The 23,261-nt window shown below is 40.3% G+C and overlaps 1 protein-coding gene across 1 annotated transcript in view; it reads left to right on the top strand.

The window, feature by feature from the left end:
* IQGAP2 (IQ motif containing GTPase activating protein 2) overlaps window positions 1-21,922 on the top strand; it is a 373,896-nt gene extending 351,974 nt beyond the window's left edge. Inside the window, exons 29-33 of the mRNA XM_053701383.1 lie at window positions 14,883-15,095; window positions 15,564-15,724; window positions 18,495-18,638; window positions 19,702-19,810; window positions 21,688-21,922. Of these exons, the coding sequence (XP_053557358.1) occupies window positions 14,883-15,095; window positions 15,564-15,724; window positions 18,495-18,638; window positions 19,702-19,810; window positions 21,688-21,801 (741 nt within the window). The 3' untranslated portion in view covers window positions 21,802-21,922. The remainder of the gene's footprint in view (window positions 1-14,882; window positions 15,096-15,563; window positions 15,725-18,494; window positions 18,639-19,701; window positions 19,811-21,687) is intronic.
* Window positions 21,923-23,261: the final 1,339 nt, after the last annotated feature.

Below are 23,261 nucleotides of genomic sequence, written 5' to 3'. Positions count from 1 at the left end.
GGCTGTAGCCACAGTTGCTGGAGCAGCTACCTACTGGTGCAGCACTCTGTCGGAGCTCGATGATGTGGAGACTCCCCTCGAGGATATTCAGGAAAGAATTAAGGCACTGAAAATTTGCTAACTTCTTAATCTGTGACGCCAATATGCAGATTATTCGGATAAATGCAAAGGCTGCTGGCTTTGCGGTTCTAGCCCGCCAGGCTCTCTGTTTGAAGTCTTGGTCTGCGGATATGACTTCTAAATTCAGACTCCTTTCTCTTCCCTTCAAAGGGAAGATTTTATTCGGTCCATGGCTGGACTCCATTATCTCTATGGTTACTGGAGAGAAAGGTGCCTTCCTACCGCAGTATAAGAAGAATAGGTCTAAGGGACGGCAACTGTCTTTAATTTTCGTTCCTTTTGTGCTGACAATTCTCAACGATAGCAATCCTCATCCAAGTCCGAGCAGCCCAAGAGTACTTGGAAGCCGACTCAGTCCTGGAATACGTCCAAACAGACTAAGAAGCCCGCCGAAAACAAATCAGCATGAAGGGGTGGCCCCCGATCTGGGTTCGGATCGAGTAGGGGGCAGACTGTCTCTTTTTTCAGACGCTTGGTTCCAGGATGTACAGGGTCCTGGAGGTTGTATCTCAGGGGTACTGGATAGGATTCAAGTCTCATCCGCCCAGGGGCAAATTCCTACTCTCCAGTCTTTTGACAAGACCAGAAAAGAGGGCTTTCTTCTTAGGTTGCGTAAGGGATCTCTCCTCTCTAGGAGTAATTATCCCGGTACCCTACAGCAGAAAGAGGTTTGGAGTTTTATTCAAACCTTTTTGTGGTTCCAAAGAGGGAGGGAAGTTTTTGTCCAATTCTGGTACTAAAGTGCCTAGACAAGTTTCTGAGTGTTCCCTCTTTCAAGATGGAGACAATACGATCAATCCTTCCTCTGGTTCAGGAAGGACAGTTTATGACCACAATAGACCTGAAGGATGCATACCTTCACGTCTCGATTCACAGGGAACATCTTCAGTTCCTGAGGTTTGCTTTTTGGACCAGCACTTCCAGTTCATAGCTCTTCCGTTTGGCCTAGCTACTGCTCCAAGGATATTTACAAAGGTTCTAGGGGCTCTTCTAGCCGTTACCAGAACACGAGGTATTGCAGTAGCGCCTTACCTGGATGATATCTTGGTACAGGCATCATCTTTTCCTCTACCGGAAAAACATTCTGAGTCTCTTCTCAGTCTTCTTCGATCACATGGATGGAAGATAAACTTGGAAAAGAGTTCTCTTACTCCAAGTACAAGGGTGAATTTCCTGGGAACTATAATAGACTCCATATTGAATAGAATATTCCTCACAGATCAGAGGCATTGCACGCTAACTTCTGCATGTCTTGCCCTCCAGGCCTCCTCGAGACCCTCAGTGGCCCAGTGTATGGAGGTAATCAGACTCCTGGTGTCCTGCATGGACATCATTCCTTTTGCCAGATTCCATCTCAGACCCTTACAACTATGCATGCTGAGACAATGGAACGGCGACCATTCATATGCTGTCTCAACAGATTGTGCTGGATAACCTGTCGAGAGACTCACTCTCCTGGTGGCTCTGTCCAGATCATCTATCCCAAGGAACATGCTTATTGAGACCGTCCTGGGAGATTGTGACTACGGACGCAAGCCTTTCTGGCTGGGGAGCCGTTTGGGGTGCCAAGAAGGCACAAGGTCTTTGGACTTCCGATCAATATTGAATCAATGCCTTGAAGGCTTGGCCCCTTCTGGGTTTGTCCCAGTTTATCAGATTCCAATCAGACAATATAACCTTGGTTGCCTATATCAACCATCAAGGGGGAACAAGAAGTTCCTTGGTGATGACAGAAGTATCTCGGAAACTAGAGTGGGCGGAGACTCACAAATGTATGCTGTCAGCGATCCACATTCCGGGTGTGGACAACTGGGAAGCGGACTTCCTCAGCAGGCAATTCTTTCACCTAGGGGAATGGTCTCTTCACCCCAAGGTGTTTGCAGAGATATGCAGTGAATGGTGGATGCCGGAGATAGATCTCATGGCATCCTGCCTCAATACCAAGCTACCCAGGTGCATGTCAAGATTGAGGGATCCTCAGGCGGAATTGATAGATTCACTATCAGTACCATGGAGGTTCAGACTCATATCTTTTTCCTCCATTACCGCTTCTCACTTGTGTGGTGGCTTGCATCAAGCAGGAGCGAGCATCTGTGATTCTGAATGCTCCATCGTGGCCGCAAAGGACATGGTTTGCGGATCTGGTGGGGATGTCCTCATCTCCTCAGTGGAGGTTACCTTGTCGCAGAGATCTGCTAATACAGGGTCCCTTTGTTCAAAATCTAGATTTTCTAGGGCTGACTGCATGGAGATTGAACGCTTAGGGGTTGATTTATCAAAGGCTTTTGCCAGCCTTTGAGCCTCTACGGCTGCAGGTTCTCACAAGAGAACCTGCTCGCTGTATTTAACAAACCTTTCGCCACCTCTAAGGTGGCGAACTTCAATCTTCGCTGTCTAGTCCGACCAGGGAAATTGACAGCTCCTGCCCGTGCATGATTGGCTGTGCGCAGGCAGGGGGCGGGATTGCACTTGAGCGCAAAATAGCGCTCGTGTGCAATGGTAAATTCCTCTGGGGAAATTCGCCCCGCCAGAGGCGAGCTGCGGCAGACAGGGCACGTATATGCGCCCCTGTCCGCCTCAGCTTGATAAATCTAGCCCTTAGTCTTAGCCAGAAGAGGGTTTTCTGAGAGTGTTATCGACACTACCATAAAGTGTGGAGGACTTACTTGTACTGGTGTGAAGAGCGTGGCTTTTCCTGGCATAAGGTTAAGGTTGCCAGAATTGTATCTTTTCTCCAGGTTGGACTGGAGAAGGGCCTATCTGCTAGTTCCCTGAAGGGACAGATATCGGCCCTGTTAGTGTTACCGCACAAAAGATTGGCTGAGCTTCCGGATATACAGTCCTTTAAGGCTCTGGCTAGGATCAGACCCATGTTTAGATCTGGGGCTCCGCCTTGGAGCCTCAATCTTGTTCTTAGTGTTTTGCAGCAGGCTTCGTTTGAGCTTATGCATACTGTTGACATTAAATTGTTATCCTGGAAGGTTCTTTTTTTGCTGGCTATTGCCACTGCATGCCGAGTTTCTGAGATTTCTGCTTTGGAATGTGATCCCCCTTATCTGTTTTTTCATGCTGATAAGGCAGTTTTGCACACTAAATTATGGTTTCTCCCTAAGGTGTTGTTGAATCTTAACATTAATCAAGAAATTGTTCCTTCCTTGTGTCCTAATCCTTCTTCAGGGAAGGAACGTTTGCTTCACAATTTAGATGTGGTTCGTGCCTTGAAGTTCTATCTTCAGGCTACTAAGGAATTCAGACAATCTTCCTCTTTGTTTGTCATCTGTACGGGGAAGCTTAAGGGGCAAAAGGCTACTACGACTTCCCTATCTTTCTGGTTGAGGAGTGTCATTCATTTAGCTTATGAGACAGCGGAACAACAGCCTCCTAGAGCAGTGGCTTCCTCTTGGACTTTTAAGAACGAAGCCTCAATGGATCAGATTTGTAAGGCGGCTACCTGGTCCTCCTTACACACTTTTTCTAAATTTTACAAGTTTGATGTGATTGCTTCGGCTGAAGCAGCTTTCGGGTGAAAAGTTTTGCAGGCTGTGGTGCCCTCAGAATAGGGTCCGCCTCTTTTTTCTGTTCTCTCCCGTCATTCAGTGTCCTCGGAAGCTTGGGTATAGTTTTTCCAACAGTAAGGAATGAAGTTGTGGACTCTCCCTGCCTAATGGAAGGAAAACATAATTTTTGCTTACCAGATAAATTCCTTTCCTTCCTGGCAGGGAGAGTCCACGAACCTGCCGTAATTTTTTTTTTTTTGATGGGCGGCTCCCTTTTTATATTATTTCTTCTGGCACCTTTAATACCCTGATGTTTTGCCTACTTTTCCTTGTTCCCTCGGCAGAATGACTGGGGGATAGGGGAAATGGGAGGGATATTTAAGCCTTTGGCTGTGCTGTGGTGTCTTTGCCTCCTGCTGGTGGCCAGGTGTTGTATTTCCCAACAGTAAGGAATTAATTCGTAGGGGTCAATTTATTAAAGTGTGGACGGCCATGATACAATGTAGTGTATCATGTCCGCCACACATCGATAAGCAATGCCGCCCCCTGCAGATTCGCGGCCAATCGGCTGCTAGCAGGGGGTGTCAATCAGCCCGATCGTATTCGATCGGGTTGATTTCTGTCTGCGGCCTCACAGCAGACGGACAGGTTATGGAGCAACGTTCTTTAGACCGCTGCTTCATAACTTCTGTTTCCGGCGAGCCTGAAGGGCATCAAGCTCCGTATGGAGCTTGATAAATTGACCCCTAGACTCTCCCTGCCAGGAAGGAAAGGAATTTATCTGTTAAGTATAAATTATGTTTTCTTTTGACAACTGAAATCTTGAATAATCATTGTCAGCTGGGTTAGTTGATTTTTAGACAGAATTATCACTATGCTAGCAAAGATAAATAAATAAAATGATCTAAATCAAGATGTTCAGCACTACCTATGTTTTGTTTTCTTTAAAGAGGTATTGCAGTATCACATTTTTTTTCACATTATTTATAGTGTTTCTAATGATGCATGTTCATTTTAAATCAATAAATATATTAAGTAAACTGTTTTTTTTATCCAGCAATAGCTTTAATAGGAAGCAGACCCTACTGTGCTGCTTTTAATATTTTGATTAAAGGGACAGTCTACTCCAAAATGTTTATTGTTTAAAAAGGTAGATAATCCCTTCATTACCCATTCCCCAATAATGAATTACTAACACGTTTTATCAATATACTTTTTACCTCTGTGAATACCTTTTATATTAGCATTTGCAGACTGCTCCCCTTTATCTCAGGGTTATTTAAAGACTTATATTTCTTCTGTTAAGTGTGATCAGTCCACGGGTCATCATTACTTCTGGGATATTACTCCTCCCCAACAGGAAGTGCAAGAGGATTCACCCAGCAGAGCTGCATATAGCTCCTCCCCTCTACGTCACTCCCAGTCATTCTCTTGCACCCAACGACTAGATAGGATGTGTGAGAGGACTATGGTGATTTTATTTAGTTTTATTCCTTCAATCAAAAGTTTGTTATTTTTTAATAGCACCGGAGTGTGTTATTCCTTCTCTGGTAGAATTTGAAGAAGAATCTACCAGAGTTTTTACTATGATTTTAGCCGGAGTAGTTAAGATCATATTGCTGTTTCTCGGCCATCTGAGGAGAGGTAAACTTCAGATCAGGGGACAGCGGGCAGATTAATCTGCAAAGAGGTATGTAGCAGCTTTTATTTTCTGACAATGGAATTGATGAGAAAATCCTGCCATACCGATATAATATCATGTATGTATATTTTACACTTCAGTATTCTGGGGAATGGTACTTCACTGGAATTACACTGTGTACATAAGACTTTAGCCTATTTGCAAGCAACAGGCTTTTTTAATAACACTTAATTTATGTTAAACGTTTTTGCTAGAATGTAAAATCGTTTTCATTTTCTGAGGTACTGGGTGAATAAAATGTTTGGGCACTATTTTTCCACTTGGCAGTTACTTGATCTAATTCTGACAGTTTACTGATCTCTCTCACTGTTGTGTGTGAGGGGGAGGGGCCTTTTTTGGCGCTTTTGCTACGCATCAAAAATTTCAGTCAGAAGCTCATTGTTTTTCCTGCATGTTCCGGTTCATCTCTACAGAACTCAGGGGTCTTCAAAACTTGTTTTGAGGGAAGTAATCTTCACAAAACAGAGCTGTGAGATTGTAGTTGACTGTGTTAAAAAACGTTTATTCTTTAACTTTTTTTCTGCCATCAGGGTTAGTTATTCTTGCTAATGGGAACAAACCTTTGCTAAAATTGTGTTTTGTTTTACAAAGATTGATGCTGTAACCTTTTCAGTTTATTAATTTCAACTGTCATAAATCTTTCTGTGCTTCTTAGGCACAGTACGTTTTCATTGTATTTTACTTGAATAATATTTCCAAGTTGCAAGTTTAGTTGCTAGTGTGTTAAACATGTCTGATTCAGAGGAAGAGACCTGTGCTATTTGTGCTAATGCCAAAGTGGAGCCCAATAGAAATTTATGTACTAACTGTATTGATGCTACTTTAAATAAAAGTCAATCTGTACAAATTGAACAAATTTCACCAGACAACGAGGGGAGAGTTATTCCGACTAACTCGCCTCACGTGACAGTACCTGCATCTCCCGCTCGGGAGGTGCGCGATATTGTGGCGCCCAGTACATCTGGGCGGCCATTACAAATAACATTACAAGATATGGCGACTGTTATGACTGAGGTTTTGGCTAAATTGCCAGAGCTAAGAGGCAAGCGTGATCACTCTGGGGTGAGAACAGAGTGCGCTGATAATGTTAGGGCCATGTCAGATACTGCGTCACAACTTGCAGAACATGAGGACGGAGAGCTTCATTCTGCGGCTGACGGTTCTGATCCAAACAGATTGGATTCAGATATTTCAAATTTTAAATTTAAGCTGGAGAACCTCCGTGTATTATTAGGGGAGGTGTTAGCGGCTCTGAATGATTGTAACACAGTTGCAATACCAGAGAAAATGTGTAGGTTGGATAAATATTTTGCTGTACCAACGAGTACTGACGTTTTTCCTATACCTAACAGACTAACTGAAATTATTACTAAGGAGTGGGATAGACCCGGTGTGCCGTTCTCACCCCCTCCGATATTTAGAAAGATGTTTCCAATAGACACCACCACACGGGACTTATGGAAAACGGTCCCTAAGGTGGAGGGAGCAGTTTCTACTTTAGCTAAGCGTACCACTATCCCGGTGGAGGATAGCTGTGCCTTTTCAGATCCAATGGATAAAAAGTTAGAGGGTTACCTTAAGAAAATGTTTGTTCAACAAGGTTTTATATTGCAACCCCTTGCATGCATTGCGCCGGTCACGGCTGCGGCGGCAATCTGGATTGAGTCTCTGGAAGAGAACATTAGTTCAGCTACTATGGACGACATTACGGACAGGCTTAGAATCCTTAAGCTAGCTAATTCATTCATTTCGGAAGCCGTAGTACATTTAACTAAACTTACGGCTAAGAATTCAGGATTCGCCATTCAGGCGCGCAGAGCACTGTGGCTAAAATCCTGGTCAGCTGATGTTACTTCTAAGTCCAAATTACTTAATATACCTTTCAAAGGGCAGACCTTATTTGGGCCCGGTTTGAAAGAAATTATCGCTGACATTACAGGAGATAAGGGCCACGCCCTGCCTCAAGACAGAGCCAAACCTAAGGCTAGACAGTCTAATTTCTCCAACATAGGTGTGTCCGGTCCACGGCGTCATCCTTACTTGTGGGATATTCTCTTCCCCAACAGGAAATGGCAAAGAGCCCAGCAAAGCTGGTCACATGATCCCCCCTAGGCTCCGCCTTCCCCAGTCATTCTCTTTGCCGTTGTACAGGCAACATCTCCACGGAGATGGCTTAGAGTTTTTTGGTGTTTAAATGTAGTTTTATTGCTTCAATCAAGAGTTTGTTATTTTAAAATAGTGCTGGTATGTACTATTTACTCTGAAACAGAAAGGAGATGAAGATTTCTGTTTGTAAGAGGAAGATGATTTTAGCAACCGTTACTAAAATCGATGGCTGTTTCCACACAGGACTGTTGAGATGAAGTAACTTCAGTTGGGGGGAACAGTGTGCAGACTTTTACTGCTTGAAGTATGACACATTTCTAACAAGACTTGGTAATGCTGGAAGCTGTCATTTTCCCTATGGGATCCGGTAAGCCATTTTAATAACAATTTATAAAGGGCTTCACAAGGGCTTTAAAGACTGGTAGACATTTTTCTGGGCTAAAACGTTTGTTTTATAAGCATGTTTAATGGTTTGTTACTCTGAGGAGTTGTTTTTATCTGGGAATTTTGATAATAAGAACAATTCTTCCTACCATCCAGGAAGGTCAATTCATGACCACGGTGGATTTAAAGGATGCGTATCTACATATTCCTATCCACAAGGAACATCATCAGTTCCTAAGGTTCGCCTTTCTGGACAAACATTACCAGTTCGTGGCACTTCCATTCGGATTAGCCACTGCCCCAAGAATTTTCACAAAGGTACTAGGGTCCCTTCTAGCGGTGCTAAGACCGAGGGGCATTGCAGTAGTACCTTACTTGGACGACATTCTGATTCAAGCGTCGTCCCTGCCACAAGCAAAGGCTCATACGGACATTGTCCTAGCCTTTCTCAGATCTCACGGGTGGAAAGTGAACGTAGAGAAAAGTTCTCTATCTCCGTCAACAAGAGTCCCCTTCTTGGGAACAATAATAGACTCCTTAGAAATGAAGATTTTTCTGACAGAAGCCAGAAAATCAAAACTTCTAAACTCTTGTCAAGTACTTCATTCTGTTCTTCTTCCTTCCATAGCGCAGTGCATGGAAGTAATAGGTTTGATGGTTGCGGCAATGGACATAGTTCCTTTTGCGCGAATTCATCTAAGACCATTACAACTGTGCATGCTCAGACAGTGGAATGGGGATTATACAGACTTGTCTCCAACAATACAAGTAGATCAGAGGACCAGAGATTCACTCCGTTGGTGGCTGACCCTGGACAACCTGTCTCTAGGGATGAGCTTCCGCAGACCAGAGTGGGTCATTGTCACGACCGACGCCAGTCTGGTGGGCTGGGGCGCGGTCTGGGAACCCCTGAAAGCTCAGGGTCTTTGGTCTCGGGAAGAATCTCTTCTACCGATAAACATTCTGGAACTGAGAGCGATATTCAATGCTCTCAAGGCTTGGCCTCAGCTAGCAAAGGCCAAATTCATAAGGTTTCAATCAGACAACATGACGACTGTTGCGTATATTAACCATCAGGGGGGAACAAGGAGTTCCCTGGCGATGGTAGAAGTGACCAAAATAATTCAATGGGCGGAGACTCACTCCTGCCACTTGTCTGCAATCCACATCCCAGGAGTAGAAAATTGGGAAGCGGATTTTCTGAGTCGTCAGACATTTCATCCGGGGGAGTGGGAACTCCATCCGGAAATCTTTGCCCAAATAACTCAATTATGGGGCATCCCAGACATGGATCTGATGGCGTCTCGCCAGAACTTCAAGGTTCCTTACTACGGGTCCAGATCCAGGGATCCCAAGGCGGCTCTAGTGGATGCACTAGTAGCACCTTGGACCTTCAACCTAGCTTATGTGTTCCCACCGTTTCCTCTCATTCCCAGGCTGGTAGCCAGGATCAAACAGGAGAGGGCATCGGTGATCTTGATAGCTCCTGCGTGGCCACGCAGGACTTGGTATGCAGACCTGGTGAATATGTCATCGGCTCCACCATGGAAGCTACCTCTGAGACAGGACCTTCTTGTTCAAGGTCCGTTCGAACATCCGAATCTGGCCTCACTCCAACTGACTGCTTGGAGATTGAACGTTTGATTTTATCAAAGCGAGGGTTCTCAGATTCTGTCATTGATACTCTTGTTCAGGCTAGAAAGCCTGTAACTAGAAAAATCTACCATAAAATATGGAAAAGATATATCTGTTGGTGTGAATCCAAAGGATTCCCATGGAACAAGATAAAAATTCCTAGGATTCTATCCTTTCTTCAAGAAGGTTTGGAGAAAGGATTATCTGCAAGTTCTTTGAAGGGACAGATTTCTGCTTTATCTGTTTTACTTCACAAAAAGCTGGCGGCTGTGCCAGACGTTCAAGCTTTTGTTCAGGCTCTGGTTAGAATCAAGCCTGTTTACAAAAATTTGACTCCTCCCTGGAGTCTCAATCTAGTTCTTTCAGTTCTTCAGGGGATTCCGTTTGAACCCCTACATTCCGTTGATATAAAGTTATTATCTTGGAAAGTTTTGTTTTTGGTTGCAATTTCTTCTGCAAGAAGAGTTTCAGAGTTATCTGCTCTGCAGTGTTCTCCTCCATATCTGGTGTTCCATGCAGATAAGGTGGTTTTGCGTACTAAACCTGGTTTTCTTCAGAAAGTTGTTTCTAACAAAAATATTAACCAGGAGATAGTCGTGCCTTCTTTGTGTCCTAATCCAGTTTCAAAGAAGGAACGTTTATTGCACAACTTGGATGTAGTTCGTGCTCTCAAATTTTACTTAGCAGCTACTAAGGATTTCAGACAAACATCTTCTTTGTTTGTTGTTTATTCTGGTAAAAGGAGAGGTCAAAAAGCAACTTCTACCTCTCTCTCTTTCTGGCTTAAAAGCGTTATCCGATTGGCTTATGAGACTGCCGGACGGCAGCCTCCTGAAAGAATCACAGCTCACTCCACTAGGGCTGTGGCTTCCACATGGACCTTCAAGAACGAGGCTTCTGTTGATCAGATATGTAAGGCAGCGACTTGGTCTTCACTGCACACTTTTACCAAATTCTACAAATTTGATACTTTTGCTTCATCTGAGGCTATTTTTGGGAGAAAGGTTTTGCAAGCCGTGGTGCCTTCCATCTAGGCGACCTGATTTGTTCCCTCCCATCATCCGTGTCCTAAAGCTTTGGTATTGGTTCCCACAAGTAAGGATGACGCCGTGGACCGGACACACCTATGTTGGAGAAAACAGAATTTATGCTTACCTGATAAATTACTTTCTCCAACGGTGTGTCCGGTCCACGGCCCGCCCTGGTTTTTAATCAGGTCTGATGATTTATTTTCTCTAACTACAGTCACCACGGTTTCATATGATTTCTCCTATGCATATTCCTCCTTTACGTCGGTCGAATGACTGGGGAAGGCGGAGCCTAGGGGGGATCATGTGACCAGCTTTGCTGGGCTCTTTGCCATTTCCTGTTGGGGAAGAGAATATCCCACAAGTAAGGATGACGCCGTGGACCGGACACACCGTTGGAGAAAGTAATTTATCAGGTAAGCATAAATTCTGTTTTTCGTTCCTTTCGGAATTTCAAAGCAGGAGCAGCATCAACTTCCTCTGCTCCAAAACAAGAGGGATCTGTTGCTCGCTTCAGACAAGGCTGGAGACCTAACCAGTCTTGGAACAAGGGCAAGCAGGCCAGGAAACCTGCGGCTGCCCCTAAGACAGCATGAATTGAGGGCCCCCGATCCGGGATCGGATCTAGTGGGGGGCAGACTTTCTCTCTTCGCCCAGGCTTGGGCAAGAGATGTCCAGGATCCCTGGGCGCTAGAGATAATATCTCAGGGATACCTTCTGGACTTCAAATACTCTCCTCCAAAAGAGAGATTTCATCTATCAAGGTTGTCAACAAACCAAACAAAGAAAGAGGCGTTTCTACGCTGCGTTCAAGAGCTCTTGTTAATGGGAGTAATCCATCCAGTTCCACGGTCGGAACAGGGACAAGGGTTTTACTCAAATCTGTTTGTGGTTCCCAAAAAGGAGGGAACTTTCAGACCAATCCTGGATTTAAAGATCCTAAACAAATTCCTAAGAGTTCCATCGTTCAAAATGGAGACTATTCGGACAATTTTACCCATGATCCAAAAGGGTCAGTACATGACCACAGTGGATTTAAAGGATGCTTACCTTCACATACCGATTCACAAAGATCATTACCGGTACCTAAGGTTTGCCTTCCTAGACAGGCATTACCAGTTTGTAGCTCTTCCATTCAGATTGGCTACAGCTCCAAGAATCTTCACAAAGGTTCTGGGGGCTCTTCTGGCGGTACTAAGACCGCGAGGAATCTCGGTAGCTCCGTACCTAGACGACATTCTGATTCAAGCTTCAAGCTTTCAAACTGCCAAGTCTCATACAGAGTTAGTACTGGCTTTTCTAAGGTCACATGGATGGAAGGTGAACGAAAAGAAAAGTTCACTCGTTCCACTCACAAGAGTCCCCTTCCTGGGGACTCTTATAGATTCTGTAGAAATGAAGATTTTCCTGACAGAAGACAGGTTAACAAGACTTCAAAGTGCTTGCCGCTCCCTTCATTCCATTCAACACCCGTCAGTGGCTCAATGCATGGAGGTAATCGGCTTAATGGTAGCGGCAATGGACATAGTACCCTTTGCACGCTTACACCTCAGACCACTGCAACTGTGCATGCTAAGTCAGTGGAATGGGGATTACTCAGACTTGTCCCCTTCTCTGAATCTGGATCAAGAGACCAGAAATTCTCTTCTATGGTGGCTTTCTCGGCCACATCTGTCCAGGGGGATGCCATTCAGCAGGCCAGACTGGACAATTGTAACAACAGACGCCAGCCTTCTAGGTTGGGGTGCCGTCTGGAATTCTCTAAAGGCTCAGGGACAATGGAGTCAGGAGGAGAGTCTCCTACCAATAAACATTCTGGAATTGAGAGCAGTTCTCAATGCCCTCCTGGCTTGGCCCCAGTTGACAACTCGGGGGTTCATCAGGTTTCAGTCGGACAACATCACGACTGTAGCTTACATCAACCATCAGGGAGGGACAAGAAGCTCCCTAGCAATGATGGAAGTATCAAAGATAATTCGCTGGGCAGAGTCTCACTCTTGCCACCTGTCAGCAATCCACATCCCGGGAGTGGAGAACTGGGAGGCGGATTTCTTAAGTCGTCAGACTTTTCATCCGGGGGAGTGGGAACTTCATCCGGAGGTCTTTGCTCAAATACTTCGTCATTGGGGCAAACCAGAGATAGATCTCATGGCGTCTCGACAGAACGCCAAGCTTCCTCGTTACGGGTCCAGATCCAGGGATCCAGGAGCAGTCCTGATAGATGCCCTGACAGCACCTTGGGACTTCAGGATGGCTTACGTGTTTCCACCTTTCCCGATGCTTCCTCGATTGATTGCCAGAATCAAACAGGAGAGAGCATCAGTGATCCTAATAGCGTCTGCATGGCCACGCAGGACTTGGTATGCAGACCTGGTGGACATGTCATCCTGTCCACCTTGGTCTCTACCTCTGAAACAGGACCTTCTGATACAGGGTCCTTTCAAACATCAAAATCTAACTTCTCTGAAGCTGACTGCTTGGAAATTGAACGCTTGATTTTATCAAGACGTGGGTTTTCTGAGTCAGTTATTGATACCTTAATACAGGCTAGGAAACCTGTTACCAGAAGGATTTACCATAAGATATGGCGTAAATACCTATATTGGTGTGAATCCAAAGGTTACTCTTGGAGTAAGGTTAGGATTCCTAGGATATTGTCTTTTCTACAAGAGGGTTTAGAAAAGGGCTTATCTGCTAGTTCATTAAAGGGACAGATCTCAGCTCTGTCCATTCTGTTACACAAACGTCTGTCAGAAGTTCCAGACGTTCAGGCTTTTTGTCAGGCTTTGGCCAGGATTAAGCCTGTGTTTAAAACTGTTGCTCCACCATGGAGTTTAAACCTTGTTCTTAATGTTTTACAGGGCGTTCCGTTTGAACCCCTTCATTCCATTGATATAAAGTTGTTATCTTGGAAAGTTCTATTTTTAATGGCTATTTCCTCGGCTCGAAGAGTCTTTGAGTTATCAGCCTTACATTGTGATTCTCCTTATTTGATTTTTCATTCGGATAAGGTAGTTCTGCGTACTAAACCTGGGTTCTTACCTAAGGTAGTCACTAACAGGAATATCAATCAAGAGATTGTTGTTCCTTCTTTGTGCCCAAATCCTTCTTCGAAGAAGGAACGTCTACTGCACAATCTGGACGTAGTTCGTGCCCTAAAATTTTACTTACAGGCAACTAAGGAATTTCGACAAACGTCTTCCCTGTTTGTCGTTTACTCTGGTCAGAGGAGAGGTCAAAAGGCTTCTGCTACCTCTCTTTCTTTTTGGCTTCGTAGCATAATTCGTTTAGCCTATGAGACTGCTGGACAGCAGCCTCCTGAAAGAATTACAGCTCATTCTACTAGAGCTGTGGCTTCCACTTGGGCCTTCAAGAATGAGGCCTCTGTTGAACAGATTTGCAAGGCTGCAACTTGGTCTTCGCTTCATACTTTTTCCAAATTTTCCAAATTTGACACTTTTGCTTCCTCGGAGGCTATTTTTGGGAGAAAGGTTCTTCAGGCAGTGGTTCCTTCTGTATAAAGAGCCTGCCTATCCCTCCCGTCATCCGTGTACTTTTGCTTTGGTATTGGTATCCCAGAAGTAATGATGACCCGTGGACTGATCACACTTAACAGAAGAAAACATAATTTATGCTTACCTGATAAATTCCTTTCTTCTGTAGTGTGATCAGTCCACGGCCCGCCCTGTTTTTTAAGGCAGGCAAATATTTTTTAAATTATACTCCAGTCACCACTACACCCTTGGTTTCTCCTTTCTCGTTGGTCCTTGGTCGAATGACTGGGAGTGACGTAGAGGGGAGGAGCTATATGCAGCTCTGCTGGGTGAATCCTCTTGCACTTCCTGTTGGGGAGGAGTAATATCCCAGAAGTAATGATGACCCGTGGACTGATCACACTACAGAAGAAAGGAATTTATCAGGTAAGCATAAATTATGTTTTTAGAAAATGAGTGCTGACTCTAGAATAATTCCAGGAGAGTGAGCACAGTGTTATATATATGCCACTCATGAACTAGCACTGTCTGGATGCTATAAAATGCATAAAATAATAAGAGGTGGCATGTGGAGTCTTAGAAACAGGCAGCAATTTTTATTTTAAAGCTTATAAAGTATATTGATAACTTAATGTTGGTTATGCAAAACTGGAGAATGGGTAGTAAAGGTGTTACTTAATTTTTTTAAAAATAACAATTTTGGTGTAGACTGTCCCTTTAAGTAAAATATATATATATTGACTTTGTAATTCATGAATCCCAGATTTTCCAGATGAAGGTAAATGCATTATTTGGATTAAGGACCTGTTTTCTACCTTAACTGTTGCACAAGCACTTTGTTTGGGCATGCACCACATATACAAACTTTTATCTTGAACGTATTCAGTTAATGAGTGTGCCATTCATTTGTTTTTAGGAAAATGAACACTTAAAGGTAGTAGAAAAACGAGCAGCCTTAGACGCCAAGACTCCAGATAAAATGAAGCGCAGTCAGTCAGTTTTGGAAGAAGGTCAGCTTCCTTTGGAACAGAAGAAAAGGAAAATTCTTCGAAATCTACGAGTTTTAGAACAAGCTGGATTAGTAACAGAGGGGACAAAATACCAGGAGATCATCAATGAGATTACAAAGGTTTGTACTTTCTCTTTGTTTCTTGTAACGTTTGTGCAGTGCACGCAAATGGGTGAAAAGCCTCTCTTTAATTTGTAATAAAAGTAGCATGATTCAGTAATGACACTTATGCCGTGTAACTAGATAAAGGCTCACTTCTTTCTCTGTTCCACGTAGAAGAAGGTTTGTTCCTGTGCTAAACATACCCGCTTTGTTTTTCTTGACATGAAGTCTTGTCCCTCTCCACCATTTTATTTATGTTTTTCTATGAGGCTGAATTCTGCAGGAAGAAACATTTCCTCTAAGTTCCAATTTATATGCAAAAAAGATTTTTCAACCCCATAAGCCACCTGTGTACTGTTCGATTAGTAAAATATTTCAAGTATTTTTTTTTTTTTTTTATCTTTTAAGGTAAAATAAAAAAGAAACAGTGTAAATGTATTTATTTATTTCAAACCAGTCTGAATGTTTGTATTTATTTCAAACCAGGATATTCGAAACCAAAGACGATATCGGCAGAGACGAAAAGCTGAGATGGTGAAGCTTCAGCAAACCCTAAATGCCCTTAACTCCAAGACAGCTTTCTTTGAGGATCAGATAAATTATTACAACACGTACATTAAGACTTGTTTGGATAATTTAACTAGAAAGTAAGTGAAATATTTTGGCATTTACTACAAATAAGTTCAGCCTCTACTATTGTGATATGGGTTTTTTTTTATATTTTTTATTGAGGTTGCAATACATACAGAATAAAGAAAAGTGACTTTAAAAACATTTGTCAGCTATTAATACAAATTTGAAAAGTTCCTGTTAAACAGAAACAATTGTAAAGAAACTAAAGTCGCAAAAACAAATGTGACAAAATATAGAAAAATGTTATTACTAAACTTTTGCCAACTATAAATAAATATAAACATAGATATTGACGGCAGATAAGAGCCATAGGGCCAGCAAGTCTGCCTGATATTACCTAACAGTATAAACTTATCTAGTTCGTAGGATAGCCTAATGTTTGTCCCAGGCATTCTTAAAGGGTCAGTTTACTCAAAAATGTTATCCCCTTTAATTGTTCCTAAGGATCCACTTTACTTGCTGGAGTGTATTAAATTGTTTACAAGTGTTTACATTACCCTTATATTGGCATTTGAAATAGTTTATTTAGCCTGTGGTATCCCCACCCATCCTGAAAATATTTGGCCGCAAGGCCAAGCTGTGTTAACACAGCCAGTAGAAGAAATTGCACTCCCAGTGGGTTATAGAAGAGATAAGGTAATAAAATGTTAATTTTCCATTGTTCTCTTCAAGTATTGGTGATTGTTTTATGGACAGATATAAGATAAAGAAGCATTTATATGTACACAATGTGATAAAGTAATGAGATCTGATTATACCTACAAGCTCAACCCATTTTATTAGGTTGTGGCTTCAAAACACAAAATTAGCTAAGTCATATACACAAATAAGTCTTAAAAAGCAAATATCATACATTTTATACTCTGCAGCTGGTAAAAAAAGTAATTTGAAACACATTAAGGAAAAAAAACTATTTTATAGTATACTGTCCCTTTAAAGTCCCCCCGCAGTGTTTGTCATTACTACCTCTTGAGGAAGTTTATTCCATAAATCGATCACTCTTTCTGTTAAAAAGTGCTTCCTCCAATTACTCCTGAATCTACTACCCTTCAGCTTGAGATCATGACCCCTTGTTCTTGAATTTTCCTTTTATATGTAAAATACTCACTGGCTCAGTTTTACTAAGCCCTTTAACGTACTTGAAAGTTGCTATCATATCACCTCTTTCACTTCTCTCATCTAATTCTAAGCTATACATATTTATGTAATTGAGCCTATCCTGGTAAGTTTTTATTTTTTAGACCATGTACCATTTTGGTAGCCCTCCTTTGCACAGATTGAAGTTTGTTAATATCCTTCTGAAGATATGGCCTCCAGAACTGCACACAATACTCAAGATGAGGCCTAACTAATGATCTGTACATTGGCATAAGAACCTTACTATTTCTGGTGCCAATACATCCAAGCATTCTGCTAACCTTACTCGCTGCATTACTACATTGTTTACTACATTTTAAATCATCTGAAATAATAATTCCCAATTCCTGTTCCTCATCTGTAACAAGTCAGTAAAGTGTCATTGAGTCTGTAATTAACATTTGGATTTTTCTTCCCTAAATGCATTATTTTACACTTTGCTGTGTGTGTGTGTATGTATGCATATATATATTGTGTATATATATATATATATATATGTGTGTGTGTGTATATATATATATATATATATATATGTGTGTGTATATATATATATATATATATATATATATATATATATATATATATATATATATATATATATATATATATATATATATGTGTATATATGTGTGTATATATATATATATGTGTGTGTGTGTGATTCTATGTATATATGTTTATGTGTGTGTATATATATATATATATATATATATATATATATATATGTGTGTGTGTGTGTGTGATTCTATGTATATATGTTTATGTGTGTGTATATATATATATATATATATATATATATATATATATGTGTGTGTGTGTGATTCTATGTATATATGTTTATGTGTGTGTGTATATATATATATATATATGTATGTGTATATATATATATATATGTATGTGTATATATATATGTGTGTGTGTATATATTTATAAATATATATATGTGTGTGTGTATATATATATACTGTATATGTATATATTTTTTTACCTTTCCACGCTGAGTAGTGCCACTCTTGGATGAGTATTTTTTCCCCTCACATTTTCTTTTTAAGGGGTAAACTGTAATTTTTGGATGTGAAACACCATCTTTTTTCTCCAAATGAACTTAGACTAGTGCATCATTAGCTTCAAGGTGTATGTTCGTGTATAACGAGGTTTCTCTTTATATATATATATATATATTATTATTATTATTATTTTTTTTCATTTAACATATTTTCTTAAATTGTTTAGGGTTTTACACACCACTAAAAAAAAAAAGTAAAAAAAAGGTTGGTGGGGTGAACTTTCTATGCTGAAATGTATTTGGGTTCTAGAAATGCTTCCATTCTTGCGTAGGGCTTCCATTGTTCTATGATCCTTTAATAATGACTGATTTATTGCACTACTGAGAGATACAAACATCTAATATAGCGCAGCAGTTGATATTGGAATTAACATCTATATTAGGCTGCAGTTCTGAAATGATTGCTTTTGACCAGTCACACTTTTCTCTAATCTTTGCATTAGGGATTTTAGATCTTTGCAGTTAGTTGTCTGTATTCTTTTGTAAGCGCATTGCTTGTTTTTTTAATATTTCATGGGAACGGTAGTATTTTGAGAGAGTTGTTTATCAAACCAGTAACTAAGCATTTTACTTGTTTACAGGAATTCAAGGCGCTCTATTAAAGTGGATGGGAAAGGGGAAGAGAAGAGCACAAAGAAAAATAAACAGTCGTCCTTAAAATACACTGCTGCCAGGCTACACGAGAAAGGTGTCATTCTGGAGATAGAGGGACTGCAGACTAATCAGTGAGTTCATTAGATGTTTCTGGCTAGTGGTTCTATTAGCACCTTGACCGGCTTTGAGAGCTGTGCAATGTTGTGCAGACCTCTCTGGACCTCTCTGGCAGTCAAGGGGTTAAAGGGACACTGCTGTGGGCCAATGGCAGTAGTAACCATACTTCTATATGTGTTGTGTCTGTTGGCTAGGAAGTCATGTTTTTGTAAGATTTCTGTATAAAAAAAACAATTTTATTGGTACTTTACAGCTGTGTGGGCCTCTGGGTTTTAAAATCGTTATTTTGTTTTGTTGATAATACCTCTGCAGAAGTATCATCACATACAATAGGGGTTGTCAAATGTGTATTTGTAGCCAGTAAAACATAGGGAAGCCAGGGAAGAACTTTATATTAAGATATATCCATAGAACGTTGGAACCAGGAGTAAAAAGTGAAAACGTGAATATTATACATATGTACAAATGCTTCTCTAGCTCACACTACAGTTGATTATGGGACATGATGAAGATGCCATCTCTAGGGAATTTAGGGGTAGACAGACCTGAGGCACTTACAGTAATAAAGGGTCTGGTTAATTTTTCACAGCCAGTATTGATAAAAGCACTGCACGTAATCCTGTTATTTATAGTCTCTCTGAAAAGCTGTATTGTGTCTGTGTGATACTTGTAGGGGTCCAATGGACTCTGCAACAAAGGTCATTCGTTCCCTAGTTGTCCCCTCATTTGTGCCTTGGGCATTAAGCTAAGTTGTTAGATGGATGCCTATAATTTAAAGGGATGAAGAAGTCAGAATTAAACTTGAAAAGGTGCTAAGTTTTAATAAAGACTACTAAGAGGGAAAAGGTTATTTGATAATATAAGTAAATTCTAATATCTGAATTATGAAAATGTAATTTTATCTTCCATGCTGCCCCTTTAAGTGACAGAAGTGCTCCTTCTAATCTAGTTCCCTCTGGTTTTTCTCTAGCAGCATTTTTTTTCCAGGCCCTCTTTCATTCAGCAGTATCATCTTTTTGTTATCTATATAAAGGGTTATATCAGGAACTCATTCTTATTTTCTTATTTTCTGAAAAGGTTTAAAAATGTTTTATTCGACATTTCACCCAGCGATGAAGTTGGTGACTTTGAAGTTAAGGCCAAATTCCTAGGTGTTGAGATGGAAAAAGTCCAACTTCACTTTCAGGTAACGTGTTTGGGATAATCAGTTATTTAAAAGAACATAAAAAAATATCTTACATATGAAACAGCACGATTTAAACACATGAAAAAGTAAAAGTGTAATGAAAAATGGTTAGTAATATATAAGTTTAATGTTTAACTCAACAGTATCAGTCGTACACTTCCCACTAATGGTCACTTACTGACAACTCTTGATAGTGGACAATGAGCACGTGCATAAAATAAATGCATGTATAATGGCCTCTTTATGATGAAACTAAGAAGAAAAAAAAGACTGACAGGAAATATCTGTTGTTCACTGACTCATAAGGAACATTTATAAAGTTCTATAAATTGAAAAAAAAAAACAGCATAGTAACGTTTTTCAAACAACAAAAAAATTCCCTATTTTAAGTTGAACAAAAATACTTTAAACGGATGTTAAATAGTAAATATATGCTAGATATAATGATGTATTCAGAGCAAGGATTAGCCTGAGAATAATATGCAGATGTCGTTTTTACTGTTATATTAGTTGTGAAAATACAAGGCTGTGTGGAAACCTTGTTAAATAATTACGCCAACAACCCTATGTTCCACAAGGCCGTGTTTGCAGACTTTTTTATTGCCTGTTTTATATCCATCGCTAATTGTCCTCAACAGGGGGGATAGATAAGGGGGAAACTTAAGTTTAAACATGGTGGCACCTATTACTTTATAGAAACTCAGTGGAATTTAGAAAACCACCAGTTAAATTATAGGAAATGTTGACAAAATAAATAGTGAAACATACTGCAAAGTTATTTAACTGCATATAATTAAACATTTGATATTACAATCTCATGCTGTTTAAGATCATTTTAAGTATGAAATGCTTAGAAGGACTTATCTTGTCCGTATTAATTAAAGCTTTTAAAAGTAGCAGACTCAAAAAAAGTACCATAAAGTAATATGGGATCTTTTCACCCTCTGCTTTGGTTGGCTGCTTTAAAGGGACATGTCATTCATATACATGATAGTATTTTTGATGGCCAGCAGCAGTAGTCTGTGTTGTTAGACAAAGAACAGCTGTAGGATCTGTTTAGTGTCTCAGAAAGTAAAAAAAACGTAAAACTACATTTCTCTGTCTCAAGCAGCACAAACCAAATAGACATGATTCATAACACTTACGTACATTTTTTTTTTTCCAACTGTTTATTTTTTTGTCATCACTTCACTTTTAAACCCCTAGGCTGGGAAGGGCCATTATAGTCAAAAACATTATATGCTCTAATCTGTTAGATTTTGGACTATTTGCCCTGCTCTATTAAACCCACATGTCTGAAAATGAGATGCTCTAACAGAATATAGAGCATGTCATTTCTCAACTTTAATGTCCCTTTAAGCAGATGAGATCACTACATGCCAAGAAGTATAGTGTTAAAGGGACAGTCTACCCCAGAATTTTTATTGCTAAAAAGATAGATAATCTCTTGATTTCCCATTCCCTAGTTTTGCATAACCAACACGGTTATATACTTTTTACCTCTGTGATTACCTTGTATCTAAGTCTCTGCAGACTGCCCCTTATCTCAGTTCTTTTGACAGACTTGCATTTTAGCCAATAAGTGCCATCTAATAAGTAACTCCACGGGCGTGAGCACAGTTATCTATATGGCGCACATGAACTAATGCCCTCTAGTTGGGAAATACATTGAGATTGTAGGCGGCCTTCAAGGACTTATAAATTAGCATATGAGCCTACCTAGGTTTAGCTTTCAGCAAAGAATAGCAACAGGACAAAGCAAATTTGATGATAAAAGTGAATTGGAAAGTTGTTTAAAATTGTATGCCCTATCTTTAAATTTTAATTTTGAGTCCCTTTAAAAAAAAGTTTTATATATTTTTTTTCTCCTATTTCAGGATTTGCTACAGATGCAATATGACGGCGTGGCTGTAATGAAAATGTTTGACAAGGCTAAAGTCAACGTGAATCTTCTTATATTTTTACTAAACAGAAAATTTTACGGAAAATAAAACATACATGGGTTGAAGGGGGGGTAATGAAATCAATAACAAGTTTTTTTAAAAATTTAATATATTAATTACAATCATATTGTGCGAAATAAATCTATTTGAATTTAAAAAAAAAAAAAAATAACCAAAATTTCTCAGTCGATTGTATAATTGTGCCTTTTACTCCTTTCATGGTAGAGCGGCCAGTAAATAGCTGACCCCCTTGGCTTTTGAAGGAGTTTGCAATGTATAGCTAGGGAGTGGTTAGCTAGCATTGCATATAAATCATTCAATTTGTCATTGGAATATCCAAGTTAATTTAAATGCTTTTCAATTTTATTATATTTTGAAATTCATTTGAAAAAATAAATACACTATGTAGGAAAAGAAAAATGTATTTTCATTATAAAAAGGCAAATTAAAAAATTGTATAAATACGTACAGGTAGATTATACGTGCACCTTGTTTTTAGTCTTAATGTCCTGCTCAGCAGGGATTGATGTAAGCCTTTTGTTATAACAGAATCACATTTTGGAAGAGTAGTTGCATACAGGGGGAAAATTAACATTCCCAAGAGTTGTCCGTTGCAAAAGTGAATTTTTTGCAATTTTGTAATTATGTTTTTTATTAGTAACACATAATTTATAAATGATGAGGAAATATTTTCTGTAATGAAATATGTTGCATGATTCTGACACTACTGCCTTGTGGCCCTTGTACTCTGTATTTTCTCCAACATAGGTGTGTCCGGTCCACGGCGTCATCCTTACTTGTGGGATATTCTCTTCCCCAACAGGAAATGGCAAAGAGCCCAGCAAAGCTGGTCACATGATCCCTCCTAGGCTCCGCCTACCCCAGTCATTCTCTTTGCCGTTGTACAGGCAACATCTCCACGGAGATGGCTTAGAGTTTTTTAGTGTTTAACTGTAGTTTTTTATTATTCAATCAAGAGTTTGTTATTTTGAAATAGTGCTGGTATGTACTATTTACTCAGAAACAGAAAAGAGATGAAGATTTCTGTTTGTATGAGGAAAATGATTTTAGCAACCGTAACTAAAATCCATGGCTGTTCCACACAGGACTGTTGAGAGCAATTAACTTCAGTTGGGGGAACAGTGTGCAGTCTCTTGCTGCTTGAGGTATGACACATTCTAACAAGACGATGTAATGCTGGAAGCTGTCATTTTCCCTATGGGATCCGGTAAGCCATATTTATTACGATCGTAAATAAGGGCTTTACAAGGGCTTATTTAGACTGTAGACTTTTCCGGGCTAAATCGATTCATTATTAGCACATATTTAGCCTTGAGGAATCATTTTATCTGGGTATTTTGATATAATAATATCGGCAGGCACTGTATTAGACACCTTATTTCTTAGGGGCTTTCCCAAAGCATAAGCAGAGTCTCATTTTCGCGCCGGTGTGGCGCACTTGTTTTTGAGAGGCATGGCATGCAGTCGCATGTGAGAGGAGCTCTGAT

Source organism: Bombina bombina, chromosome 2 (genome assembly GCF_027579735.1).
Source record: "Bombina bombina isolate aBomBom1 chromosome 2, aBomBom1.pri, whole genome shotgun sequence".
In the NCBI taxonomy this organism is placed as follows: Eukaryota; Metazoa; Chordata; class Amphibia; order Anura; family Bombinatoridae; genus Bombina; species Bombina bombina.
Note: the sequence above shows the minus strand (reverse complement) of the source record. Positions and strands in the feature narration are given on the sequence as shown.